The 14,697-nt window shown below is 40.1% G+C and overlaps 1 protein-coding gene across 2 annotated transcripts in view; it reads right to left on the bottom strand.

The window, feature by feature from the left end:
• Positions 1–4,973: 4,973 nt before the first annotated feature.
• Positions 4,974–14,697, bottom strand: part of LOC111870446 (vacuolar protein sorting-associated protein 26B-like) — a 44,981-nt gene continuing 35,257 nt past the window's right edge. For both annotated transcript variants that reach the window (XM_023862750.2, XM_023862751.2), the window contains one exon: positions 4,974–6,187. In XM_023862750.2, coding sequence (XP_023718518.1) covers positions 5,921–6,187 — 267 coding nt within the window. In that variant the 3' untranslated portion in view covers positions 4,974–5,920. The remainder of the gene's footprint in view (positions 6,188–14,697) is intronic.

The raw sequence follows: 14,697 nt of genomic DNA, 5'->3' as shown, positions 1-14,697 counted from the left end.
GGTCGCTGGTGTGATATCATCATTCTGAATGTTTATGACCCACCAGAAGATAAAATTGATGATATAAAGGACAGGTTCTATGAAGAACTAGAACTTGTATCTGATAAATTCCCAAAGTACCATATGACAGTTTTGTTAGGAGATTTCAATGCCAAAGTAAGCCATATCAAAAAAATCTTACTGTCGAAATTACATAGTTCCCACATCGTGACACTCACAAATTTACTTGGAAGTCTCCTGATGGGAAGACACACAATCAAATTTACCATATTTTGATAGATAGGATATGGCATTCAAGTATACCTAACATCCACTCATTCTGGGCAGCAGATTTTGATACTGACCACTACCTGGTGGTGGCAAAGGTTAAGGAAAGACTGGCAGAGAGTAAACAACGCACAGGGTTCATATGGTGAGGTTCAATCTCAAAAAATTAAACAAGGTAGAAGGTAAAGAGCAGTATCGTGTTGAAATCTCACAAAGGTCCATGGCTTTCGAAAACTTAAGACACCGAGGTGGATGTTAATAATGCTTGGGAAACTATTAGAAAAAATATAAAAATTTCAACCAAGAAGACTCTAGGTTATGAAATGAATACGCATAAGCAACTGTTTCATGAAGTATGCACAAAATTATTCGACCAAAGAGAATAAGTCAAACTGCAGTGGTTACAGGATCCAAGCGAAATAAATGGGGATAATACAAACAATTAAGATGGCAAACCAGTACGCATTTCAGGAATAGAAAGAGGGAATAACTGAATGATAAAACTGACGAGCTTGCAATGAACAGCAAGAACAAAAACATTAGAGACCTGTATAGAGGAATAAATTACTTTAAGAGGGGTTACCAGCCTAGAAGTAAATTAGTGAAAGAACGAGAATGATCTGCTTGCAGATTCCCACAACATTTTGAATAAGTGAAAGAAAGAACTACTTCTCCCAGTTATTAAATGTATATAGGATCAGTGATGTTAGGCAGATATATATACACACACAGCTGAGCCGTTAGTACCTGTTACTAGCCCTTCTGAGGTTGACATTACAATTGCAAAATTGAGGTTTAAATTGTCAGATACTGATCAAATTCTGGCGGAACTCATTCAAGTAGGAGGTGAAATATTATGTCTAAGATCCATAAGCTAATTACTTCTATTTGGAATAAAGAGGACTTGCCTGATCTGTGGAAGGAGCCTATTATTTTACCAGTTAAAAAAAGGGTGATAAAACTGAGTGCAGTTAATTATCTGGGAATATCACTGCTATCAACTTCATATAAAATTTTGTACAGCCTTTGTGGTCCAGTGGTCACAGTTCCTGGCTACAGACCCGGAGGTCCGGGTTCGATTCCCAGTGCTGACCATACGACACCCTCTATCAGCTAAAGTTGGCACTAACTTCACCAACAAGAGCGGTCGCTCGGTTGATATACTTCACTTGTGGACTACAGGCCACAGAGTTTGTTTGTTTGTTTGCTTTTTTTATTCTTCTCTCAAGATTAAGTCCATACATAGATGAAATTATTGGGGATTATCGATGTGGATTTCAACATAACAGATCAACTACTGAGCAGATCTTTTGCATTTGTCAGATACTGGACAAAAAATGGGAGTAAANGCTGAAATGGAGGTTTGCGTTACTTTCTATATCTCGATAACTATTAAAGCTAGAGACTCCAATAAAAAAAACAATTAGTTCCTCACGATATAGACTACAATTCATGTCACTACAAGTTTTTACTGAACTCACTTCCTCTAGGTCTAATTAAGCTTGAAACTTACCTACCAATTTTGGAAAAAGAAAGCTATTTTTGACCTTCAAATACCAATGGGAGGGGGAAGGTATCAGATCTTTGGTGTCTACCCTTTGTTGTTGCCTACATGGGGAATATAATCACGTAGTTTTGAACCCCATTATCTATTTTTCAGAATTTTCCAGCTTCCAAACTTTGCTCTGGGCCCAAAATGGGACATTTTTAACATCTCATATCTCCAGTGGGGAAGCTCTGAAAATTTTGAAATTCGCGGCAAATAATGCTCTATTCTAGAGTAATTTGCAGTTAAAACTACAACTTTGATATTCTGCTAATAACGCATCGTGTATTTTGACATCTGAACCCAAACGTTTGTAATCATGATGATAGTGCTGAGCTGCTTTCTCAGCAGCTGTATGTATGGACGAAGCATTTTCCAAGTCAAAAGTAAATAATTTTTTCAAATGGAATGTTCTATACGTATTGTCATACGTGAAGAATGTAATAAGACTACGTATGGTGCCGTCAACAAAGAGTTAATGCTTTTGAGTGAAGAGAAACAAACTGTTTTGAAGTTGAGATTGGGTGAATGCAATTTAAGTTCCATATGCAAGTACCATGAAATTAAATATTTTGTTAAATACAATCATCTGTTTCGAAATATTTGTTGTGCACAAACGAACCATTACGAAAGGTTTACGAGAAATTTCATTAGAACATCCGAAGAAAGAAAAGAAGTTTCCGGTAGCTCTAGTACCAGGTAAATCCTTGTGTCCTAATTGTTACACAAAGATTTTTGTTCTTAAAGAAACTGTAAGTGGGGGCAGTAGTGGTTCTGGAAGGGACGAGTTTGCACCTATACAAGAAAACCTGGCAGAATTAGAAGCAGTATGTTCGGCTGTAGACATTTCTCCTATGGTTAAAATTATAAAGATGAATCCTGGGAAAACACCTGCTGCTTCATCAAAAAAATGTAGAAGAATATCCGACTCTCTTTGAAGGAAATTAGCGAATTCACTTTCAGACAACTTCATGGATCTTGTTTCAGATGAACAAATACCTTCCCTTGCATTAAGTGAGGAATACAATTTGTTGATTAACAAATTAAACCAGAAATGTTTAATCTCAAACAAAGAAGACAAAATTAAAACCATTAGCTTATTGCCAATTTCATGGTCAAGAAAGAAAACAAGTAAAAAATTTCGAGTTTCTGAGCACTTGGTTATAATTACTCGAGCACTTCAGCAGGTGCAAGGGATCCTTCCAGATTTAGGCAAAAGGTGGGGCCAGACAATTAGTGATGAAACAATTCGGGCTGTCATGGAGTTTTAAGAAAACAGTAGGATCTGTCCTGGAAAAAAGGATTGTGTAAGGGAGGTATCAAACAGCATAAGCAAAAACGGCTGATACTATATAATTTGAAAGAACTTTACATTCAGTTTAAGAATACTCAACATGAACACAAAATTGGTTTCTCCAAATTTTGTGAACTTCGACCGAAATAGTGTATCATTGCTGGTGCATCGGGGACTCATATCGTTTGTGTGTGCAACTTTCATCAAAATGTTAAGCTGATGCTGGAGGAACCAAACTGAATTTGGACTACAAGGATTTAATATGTTTAATTGTTTGTGACATCGAAAGTTATAAATGCATGATTACTGAATGTGCAGACTGGCCTCGAGAAGAAATTCTGATGGAATTGCTATCAGCCAAATCAGAGAGCATGCCCGATCAAATAGTCTAGAAAAAATGGGGCAACATAGACAGAGCTAACATGATTTCTGAAATGCAAACTTACAGTGAATTCTGTGAAACTATAACCGAAAAACTGACAGAACTGAAAAAAAATCACTAAGTGGCTAAAATTCAGTCGCAGTGTTTAGAAGAAACGAGGGAAAACCTGACCAAAACACAGTGCTTCGTTCTTGCAGATTTTGCAGAAAACTATTCGTTTCTTGTTCAAGACAAGATTCAAAGTTTCCAGCGGGTAAATCAACAGGCTATACTTCGCCTTTTTGTGTATTACTACAAGGCAGACAGGCAAAGCCTGCGTATAATCAGTGATCAGGTAAAGCACGATACAGCCACAATTTGTGTGTTCCAAAAATAACTTACTGCCGATATAAAAAAAATGTGCCTTAAGTCAGGAAAGTTATTTATTTCAGTGATGGCGCTGGAAGCCACTATAAAAACAAAAAGAATCTTTCCAATTTATGTCATCACCATGAAGACTTCGGACTTGAAGAAGAATGGAATTTCTTTGCCACCTTGCACGGGAAGAATGCCTGTGATGGTATTGGCAGCACCACGAAGAGGCAAGCAGGGAAGGCCAGTCTTCAAAGAACTCATTTTAATCAAATCACATATCCGCTAGGTGGGTGGACAATATTAAAATGGACATTAGAGAGATAGGGTAGGATGGTATGGATTGGATAGATCTTGCTCAGGAGAGGGACCAGTGGAGGGCTCTTGTGAACATGGTAATGACCCTTCAGGTTCTATAAAATGCTGGGAAGTTTTTGAGTAGCTGCAGAATTGGTGGCTTATCAAGATGGGCTCAGCTCCATGAGTGAGTAATCAATAAAATTATCATGAAAACTTTATTTTATAGCAATCACAGATACCTTGCTATACTGACGGCACAACAGATGTCTACTGCTGCAGAATCATGCAATTAGAATCTCAATATAAGGCTATTTTGTGGGAAGTTCAGAAGCGTGTTAGTATAACAAAAGGAGGACCCTCACCATTACAGGCATATAAGCAGAAGGTACATCGATGTGTGCCCACACATTTATGTAAAATCCACACACCAATAATGGATAAGCCACAGAACAAAACAGTAACAGAGAAACTCACCAGAACACAGTGTGCAGGAGAGTTCATGGACAGACCTCTGGAGTTCCAGATAGCCAAAGGACAGAAAATTCAATGAACTACACAGCTTAAGAAAGGAATACATCCCTTGGGAATACAGTTTTTCAGATGAAGAGATGTAGCAGTAGTAATTTATCATATCACAAGGCTGAAGTAAATATGTACAAGTAACTGGCATGAGATTTAAAGGTCTAATGAAAATACAGTGTCTGTATATATACATACATATAATATATGTCATGTATATTTGCACAGAATATGAGTATAACCAAAGGCATCTATAGCTCTGTATAATGAACTTTGGTTTTCATTCTATTTACAGAAAACATCTTTCTTAGAAATTCATTTAAGCATGTATAATTATTTGTAACCATACAAGTGAATCAAAACAAAACATACAAGACACAAAGAATAAACTTTCTCATTCTTATCAAATGCACTTCAAAACATTAAATGACTGGCTCCCACCCACTATTTACATACAACTGGAATTATTTCTCTTGGATTCCAAACTTCTCGTATATCTGTTCTTGTACCTATGAAGATAACCTGTCAGAATAGTCTCCTCTGCTATTTCATAACAACTCCATTCTTGCGTTCAGTACACTGGTTGCAGTTGTCTACAAGGTGAACACCAGATGGCTGTGTGCCACAATTTGGAAATATTAGAATTATGTTGATGTCTTTTCTTTCAAACCAAATATTGCATGATAAACGCTCTGCAAAGTTTAAAGTAAATACTGTGAAATAAAACACATGTCACATGTAATTTCACTGTACTGCCCAGGCCAAATGGTACAGGAAATGAACTAAATACACTGGAGGACTATTACTGGTCAATCCAAGAGACTAGGCAGAAAAATTCCTGGTGTGATTTATTTACACATGAACAGGACCAATGTGTGTCCATATACGATACTCCAAGAGACAAGAACCCTCAACTAGTCTGCAACATTCACTGTATCCAGAATTCAATCCTTCATAGTAATGATGAATGATCACATTACTGGGAATAAAAATGACCCATGTTAAAACAACATTGGTCACTGCTGAAATAATATCCCACCAGCTAAAACATGAGTTGGCAGCTTCTTGCAAAAACGAGGGTGACCAAGATGTCCGGGTCACTCTTGCAGCACAGTTCCCGAAATCAGAGCAGATTAAACACTTCTCGTGTATAGGTATGTACACAAATATACATGAAAACTTCTGGCCCCCTCAGGTTTATGCAGAGGAGTACACATTAATTTATCACATGTCCATCTCACCATGAGAACAGGACTTTCCGTCACTCATCCATACCATCAGCTGTCAAATTGGTACTGCATGCATCTCCATGAGCATCAGCAGTTTGGACGGTCATCTTGCTAGAGTGTTCTTCCTCATTCGTATCCTGTTTCATGTCCTCTATAGTTCCAGCTGGGTCTTGTGGATCTGAGCTGTGATTGTGGGCTGGTATAAAACTCTCTGCTCCTCCTGTGACAAGCAACTGTGGAGACGGTGAAGTCTGAAGATTCTTCCGGGTTTTCTCTCCCTTGCGCCACAGAGTGATCTCCTAAGAAAGATCAACATGCTATCAGCACCAAGTACAGTCATTAATGCAGCTGAATCAGTGCAAAATAGAGATAAAGTCTGTGAAAACTGGAAAAAAAATAACTGTTTCCATCATCTTAAGTCGTCACTTAATCTGTCCTGCCACTAGTTACTATACCAAAATCTGTTTATAGTTCATCTTAGAAGTTCTTGATTTCTACTCTTAGAGAACCATCTCAGACCCATTAGAGTAAACAATCGGTGAACTATCAACTGCACTGAAATGGATGCACATATTGCAAGAACCAAAGAATTATTTTATGTCACATAAATAACATCAGTAACTTAAGTAACAGTAGTTTTGGTGAGTAAAAGCAAAACTTAATTAACTGTATGCCATTGGGATTAGTTATAAGCTCTAAACTCTGAGGTCTGATATCTGAAAGAAGAGATTCATTCCACTTGCTTTCACTGTGACAGAGTTTGGTGAACTTCTATAAGGTATACTTCCTGAATAGAAACTAGTTTACAGCAGTTCATCATGCCTTTAACAAGTATAAGGGTCGTAGTACTGTCTCTTTCTATTTTTTGTTTATTTAATACTGTCAACTGCCCAGATTATACAGGATGTTTCAAAAAGAGCTTTACAACTTTGAAAGTTTATATAAATTTATATAGAAGACATACTCAACGTTTTGAACTGTCATAATGTAGCAAAACACACCGAGTTTCATGCACATGGTACTGTAGTACCCAATACCGCCACCGCGAGCGCTCCCGCAGTTGAAATCAAGATGGCTACTTTCACAGGTGCAGAGCGTGCTTGTTGTCTGTTTTGGTTCGAAGAAACGAAGTCTGCTACACAAGTTCAAAGGAAATTTCACACTCGGTATCGCAAGGAACCTCCCAGCAGGCCTACAATTTACTTCTAGCACAAGAATTTTGTTCAGACTGGATGTTCTGTGCGCCATGCCAATCCACCCGATTGGCCACGTGTTTCTGACGCTACAGTGGAACAGATTAGGGAGAGCTTTGTTCAAAGTCCACAAAAGTCAACGCGACGTGCATCTTGGGAAACTGGTATTCCAAATGTTACTGTGTGGCAAGTGTTACGAAAACATTTACACTTAAAAGCATACAAACTATCCATTGTTCAACACCTTACAGATGCAGATAAGGTGGTTCATAAGGAATTCTGTATGCAAATGTTTCATCGGATACAAAACAATGAGAAGTTTCTGGACTCCGTAATTTTCAGTGATGAGAGCATGTTTCATGTCAGTGGTAAGGTCAATATCCACAACTGCAGGATCTGGAGCAGCGAAAATCCACGTGTCTCCCTGGAACATGTTCATGATAGCCCAAAGGTGAACGTGTTTCACACCCTCAGCAATGAGTGTATGGCCCCTTCTTCTTCATTGAGATGACCATTACCAGTATCGTATATCTGGACATGCTCCAAGAGTTCCTCATGCCACAGTTAGATGAAGATGACCAAGAAGGACGCATTCACTTCCAGCAAGACGGCGCAACCCCTCATTACCTTTGAGAACTGCACGAGTACCTCAACACCTGTTTCCCAGGTCAGTGGAATGGTAGACTGGTGCCGATAGCATGGCCACCTCGTTCCACGGGTCTTACTACCCTGTATTTTTTCTTATGGGGATTCGATAAAGATCGAGTGTTCGTACCACCTTTGCCTGCAAATGTCGTTGAGCTCCAAACTCGAATTACTGCCTCAGTTGCAGATGTGACACCAGAGATGCTACATATCATGTGACAAGAGACTGACTACATGTGGGACGTCTGCCACATTACCAATGGAAGTCACACTGAACCATAACTATCCGAGGTAAAACTCGGTGTGTTTTGCTACATTATGACAGCTCAAAATGTTGTGTATGTCCTCTGTATAAATTCATATAAGCTTTCAAAGTTGTAAAGCTCTTTTTGAAACACCCTGTATACTGTAATGTGGATAGCCATAGCATTGCTAGGTGACCCCACCACCAAATACACACAAAGCAACAGTGGAAGATGAGCCTCAGTGGAGGAACGTTTTTGCGCATTGCAATAGAGACAGTAGCTAGGAAATACACAACTTGTTCTCTGTGTGGTCTTCCGTATGCAACAACAGAACTGGGTTTTCTACACGTGGTCCATGCAGGGGCTATATAAAAAGAATAACACTAGCAGTTCAATTCAGTTCTTGGTAGACGACAGCCACTGGAAGTTCGTAGAAGACCTGTGAAGACTTAAAATGTGAATTGAAGACTTTGTGTTATAATTACAGTAATCTTGGAAGTGTTACAATTATTTGTAGTTACAACTAGTGAAAATATACAATAAATCTAGCTATCAAATCCAGAACTCATTATTTACTGTCATGTTACCAGGATTCAAGTGACAACCGATGTCAGAAGTGGTCCTATTTAATCAATTATTGGATTGACGACTGTATTACGTATTTACGGCACTGTTACATGAAAAATGGAGATGAAATGAATAATCGAAATTCTGGCCAAAATGAATACCTGCATGGAAACCAACCAAGCCAAGTTAGAAGCCTAGAAAAGCCAACCAAGAGCACATGCAAGACATGCTGGCCACGAAAGACACCAATAGGAAAACCTACTGCAAAGCGCTAAGGGAAATGTAAGCAAGAATGAAATACATGATGGAGAGTCAGTCGGGTTTTCTAGTATGCAGAATGGAGGTGGACAGGAAAACAGAAAGGGAAAAAATGAAAGCCACAATACAATCCATGTGGTCACAGGCGGATGAGACAATCTAAAAGCGAGGCGAAAACATCATGATGTGCATTAACCACAAGACAAGAGTCTCCAGAAAGCCTACCAAGAGATGACCGCCTTCCACAAGGCAATGGAGGCATATACAGGGAAGATTCAACCCAATCCAAGAATGATGCAGTCCACAGCAGAGCATCAATAAGTCCCAAAGGAAGAAGACACAGTGATGCTGGTCAGAGGACCGAGGAAGCAGAATGGGGACTGGAATCTTGCCACAGGGCGCAGCCAGAAGCCGAAGGGAAGGATCCAGGCAAGTTGTGAATCCAGGAAAAGACTGACTGTTGCTGGCAAGAGGATGACACGTTGTGCAGGAGCAGCATGGCTTAGGAGAGGCATCATCAGAAAGGACTGAACCAGGGCCAAGGTTGAGTGAGCAACCCAAAGAGTAGGGCCAGTCAGGAAGAATTTACAGACGCACCAAGAAGGAAAAAGGAGAACAAAGGATCTAGGCAGCAAGTGGTTGCTATATGTGAGAAAGAAGAGGGCAACTATTGGAGAGCATTGGAGGATGGCGCTCAAGACAGCCATCACCTCTGTGAAGAGGACTGACCTATAAGACCCTCAAGAAAACCCTGGAGCTGGAATTTGTGAAGCAAGCAAACGGGATGTCCAGCGGGTTTCTGAAAATGAAGAAAGGAAAATTGTGCAGAGTTCGGCCCCCTGCAAAATGAAAAAAGAAATTGTGCTGGGAGTAGGAGCGGAAAATGTGGGAACACAGGCCACTCGTGACAGTTTTGCACCACCAAAAAAAAATGGGCAATGAAGAGAACCTGAACTGATGGGAACCCTATCAGGGAGCTGCTCAGGATGAGCACCCTTAGGGAGGGAGCAAATATAGAGCTAGAGAGTGATCACTGCGGAGAAACTAGCCACAGGAAGGAAGGGCTGGTGGTGTACATATGTATGTGATGATGCATCAATAAGCTATTCAGGATGAACAGCCTTAAGGAGGGAGCAATATAACATGGATGGACACAGCACTGACTGGTAAACACCCCGTGGCCAAATACACACAAGGCAACAGTGGAAGATGTGTCTCAGTGGAGGAATGTCATTAAACAGTGCTAGGCAACAACGCACCAATGAAGACGCTGGCTAGGAATCACGTGACTTGTTCTTTGTGTGGTCTTCCTTATGCAACAGTAGAACTGTGTTTTCTGAGCTTAGTCCATGTGGAGGCTATATAATGAGAATAAAACCAGCACTTCAGTTCAGTTCAGTTCAGTTCAGTTCTCAGTAAGAGACAGCCACGGGAAGTTTGTAGGAGACCTGTGAAGACTTAACATGTGAACTGAAGACTTTGTGTGTTATAATTACAGTAATCTTGAAAGTGTTACAATAATTTGTAATTACAACCGGTGGAATTAGCCTATAAATCAAGTTATCAAATCCGGAACCCATTATTAATTGTCGTGTTACCATTTAATGATAGCGTTACAAACTAATACAACTGAAATTGGCATGGAAGGAAGGTCCATAGCACAATTTGAGGTACTATTCTAGCATGTCAGAAGGGGCTGAGGAAAATTATGAAATATGTATCCATAGATTTTAATTTGGGTTGTCATGAATATGAAATACGTGTATATGATCACACTGTTCATTTGGCTGTGGTTTTGGTGGGAGATACACTTAAAAGTGTGAGTAAGAATGCTCAGAAATACATGTATCCCCAAACTTAACTGATAATGGCTTTCTCAAGAGGACATATGGGTCACAATATGTTACTCTATTGATTTGATTGCCCTTCAGAGATCAACTGAAAAACTGAGAGCCGTGGGCAGAGTCACACATTCAGTCATGTCCTGTCCCAGCATGGACAACCGAGAGAACAGTGGGCAGAAGCAGGTGGTCAATCACAATTTGTGGTACTTATTCTGAACACTCTGGCATGCTAGCAGTTTTCAGTCTTTCATTTGGATTTTTTATGACTAATGACACCTAGCACCATGTTAGGTGGGACCCTTGTCACCATGGAATGGCACGTCCTCAAGTTGCGGATGGAGTAGACACACTCCAGGTATGGAGGGAAACTGCAAATATATTGAATAAGCAGTTGCAGTCAGCCGACCAGCGGGTATCCTCCAGCTTGGGGGTTGGGCATGAGGCTAACAACTCCTCACCACAAAAAATAAACTCGTTACAAAAATTCTCAAGAAGACTAGGACCTGGGCGGATTCCTTGGATAAATGACTTAAGCTAAAGAAAATGGATACAAGATTTGGTACATGGAATGTCCGAAGTTTGTATAGGGCAGGTTCAATCTGGGCAGTGGTGGAAGAAATCTTAAAATATAAGTTAGCTTTAGTGGGGGTACATGTCAGGTGGGATGGAGGTGGCATTGCACCAACAGGCAAATATAAATTTTTCTATCGAAAGGGGAATGAAAATCATGAATTAGGTTTAGGTTCTTTCATGCATAGAAGAATCGTATCAGCAGTTAAGAGGGTAGAGTTCATTAGTGTTAGGATATTATATGTAATACTAAAAGGTCGCTGGTGTAATATCATTACAAATGTTCACACCCCAACAGAAGATAAAATTGATGACATAAAGGGCAGGTTCAGTCAGTGATATTAAGCAGATACAAATGCACACAGCTGAGCAGTTAATACCTGATCCCAGCCCTTTTGAGATTGAAATTGCTATTGCAAAACTGTAAAGGTATAAACTGCCACGTAGTGATCAAATTCCAGAAGAACTTATTCAAGCAGGAGGTGAAATATTCTGTTCTAAGATCCATAAGCTAATTACTTGAATTTAGCATAAGAAAAAATTGCCTGATCAGTGGAACGAATCTATTAATGTACCAGTTAACAAGACGGGTGATAAAACTAACTGTAGTAATTATCGAGGGATATCACTATCAACTTCATACAAAATTTTATCCAATATTCTTCTATCAAGGTTAAGTCCATACATAGATGAAATTATTGTATCATCAGTGTGAGTTTCAACATAACAGATCAGATCTCTTGCATTCATCAGATATTGGAGAAAAAATGGGAGTACAGTGAGACAGTAAATCAGCTATTTGTAGACTTCAAGAAAGCCTATGATTCAGTTAGGAGGGAAGTATTGTACAACATCCTGATAGAGTTTGGGATACCCATGAAACTAGTTAAGCTGATTAAAATGTGTTCAAACGAAACTTATAGTAAGTCCATATATGTAAACATTTGTCTGATAAATTTCCTATCCAGAATGGTCTAAGACAAGGAGATGCTTTATCGCCATTCCTTTTCAACTTTGCTTTAGAATATGCCATTAGGGAGGTCCAGGAAAACCAGGTGGGACTGAAATTAAATGGGACACACCAGCTGTTGGTATATGCCGATGATGTGAATCTACTGGGTGATAATATAGATAACATAAAGAAAAACACAAACTACAACTGACGCAAGTAAAGAGGTTGGTCTAGAAGTAAACACAGAGAAAACTAAGTATATGTTGCTGTCTCATCACCAAAATGCAGGGCAAAATCATGACATAAAGATAAGAAACAGATGTTTTGAAAATGTGTCACAGTTCAGATATTAGGGAACAACAATAACAAGTTAAAACCTGATTGAGGAAATTAAGAGAAGACTGAACTTGGGTAATGCTTGCTACCATTCAGTCTAGAACTTTTTGTCTTCTCGTCTGCTGTCCAGAAACATAAAAATTAGAATATACAAAACTATAATTTTGCCTGTGGTTCTGTATGGGTGTGAAACTTGGTCTCTGACATTAAGGGAGGAACACAGACTGAGGGTGTTTGAGAACAGGGCGCTGAGGAGAATATTTGGACCAACAAGGGATTAAGTGACAGGAGGTTGGAGGAAATTGCATAATGTGGAGCTTCATAACTTGTACTCTTCTACAAGTATAATTAGAATGATCAAGTCAAGGAGAATGAGGTGGGCAGGGCATGTAACACAAATGGGGGAGAAAATGAATGCATATAGGATATTGGTAGGAAAGCAGAAGGAAAGAGACCACTGGGAAGACCAAGAAGTAGGTGGGTGGACAATATTAAAATTGATCTTAGAGAGATATGATGAGATGGTATCGATTTGATTGAGAAGAAGCAGGATAGGGACCAGTGGAGGGCTCTTGTGAACACAGTAATGAACCTTCAGGTTCCATAAAATGCTGGGAAATTCTTGAGTAGCTGCAGATTTGACTTCTCCCCAAGAAGGGCTCAGCTCCATAAGTAAGTAAATGGCACCTAGAATGCCCAAGTGTCCGAAGTATGCACTGTGGATTGCTGACTGTCTCACCCACTGCCCACTGTGCCCCCCTGATCCATACTGGGACAGGACATCACTGCATGTCGTAACTACCCATGATTCCCTCTGTCCATGCTTATACATCCAAGAGCATACTCTGCAGGTATAAATATGAGGGTTGGAATTTTAATAGTGGCAACTATTTATTTACAACTGATACAAAATAGATACATGTTTCAAAGTTTTACTGTCCTTCAATGTAGTCACCAGCATTGTGTACAACCCATTGCCAGCGATGTGGAAGTCGTAGGATGCCTTTAGCAGCGCCTGTTGTGTTGATATTTCAAATGGAGCGGTCTACTGCCTGAAGAATCTCTGGAACAGTTCTGAAGCGAATGCCACGAAGTGGTTCCTTCATCTTAGGAATCAAGTAGAAGTCACAAGGGCTTAAGTCTGGGGAGTATGGTGAATGGTACAGCACTTCCCAGCCCCACCGATCGAACAATTCAGCCACAGCTTGCGCTGCATGTGGCTGAACAGTGTCCTTTCTCAAAGCTGGTCACAGGTTGTGTTCCAAAAATGAACAGTAATACTGCGCATTGACAGTTTGCTGTCACCAAAACTTTCACATTGCTGGGGTTCTGACAAACTTTTGATTTTTGTGTTGACCCGTAATGACGCCATTCGTTCAATTGGCGTTTCATTTGTGGCTCATACGATTTGGCCCATGTCTCATCCAGCATAATGATACGGTGTAAGAAAGCCTCTCCTTCACGCTCATAGCGCTCCAAGTGGTTATGAGCAGCATCGTATCATAGCCATTTCTGCATTTGCATCAAATCATGCAGAACCCATCATCATGCAATTTTTCTCATGCCCAGGCGTTCCTTCAGAATGTGAAGCACAGTCGTATGCGCTAATCCTGTCTCTCGGGCCAGCTCAAAAACGTATGATGTCGATCACTCTCCTGTAATGTAGAAAGAACATAAACTTCTTCTTCACCAACACTAGGATGACCTGGCCGACGCATGTCTGCCACATTTCGGCATCCCTCGTTGAGGCTTTTACCCACCTTACCAGTGTTCTGCAAGACAATGCAGATTCCCCGCAAGCCTCTTGAAGACCATGATGACACTGCTGTGCTGTAAGGCCTCTGGCACATTCAATCTTTATCCAACTCCATTGTTCCTGTTTCTAAAACATCGTGACAACACTATATTAGACCGCCAGCTAACACTGGCCTCTGTTCTTCTCGTCACTGGGAGAGTCCATTTGCTCTGAGGTAAGGTAGGTATGTAACTAACGTGTGGTATAAGCAACATTATTTGGTTCCGTTGCATGGGGTCTCTACAGCAGTGTTGCCACTTTTAAAGCTCCAACCCTCATACATGCATGGCTACACCATTTATCACATCACCTCCTCTGATGATGGAGACAGAGAGCTCGCAAATTTTGGATACTACATTTTCATGTTGCTGATTGACCAAAGGGGCTTCTTCTTCTTCTTCTTC

This window comes from Cryptotermes secundus, unplaced genomic scaffold (genome assembly GCF_002891405.2).
Source record: "Cryptotermes secundus unplaced genomic scaffold, Csec_1.0 scaffold1558, whole genome shotgun sequence".
Classification (NCBI taxonomy): domain Eukaryota; kingdom Metazoa; phylum Arthropoda; class Insecta; order Blattodea; family Kalotermitidae; genus Cryptotermes; species Cryptotermes secundus.
This window is presented reverse-complemented; position numbering and strand designations above follow the sequence as displayed.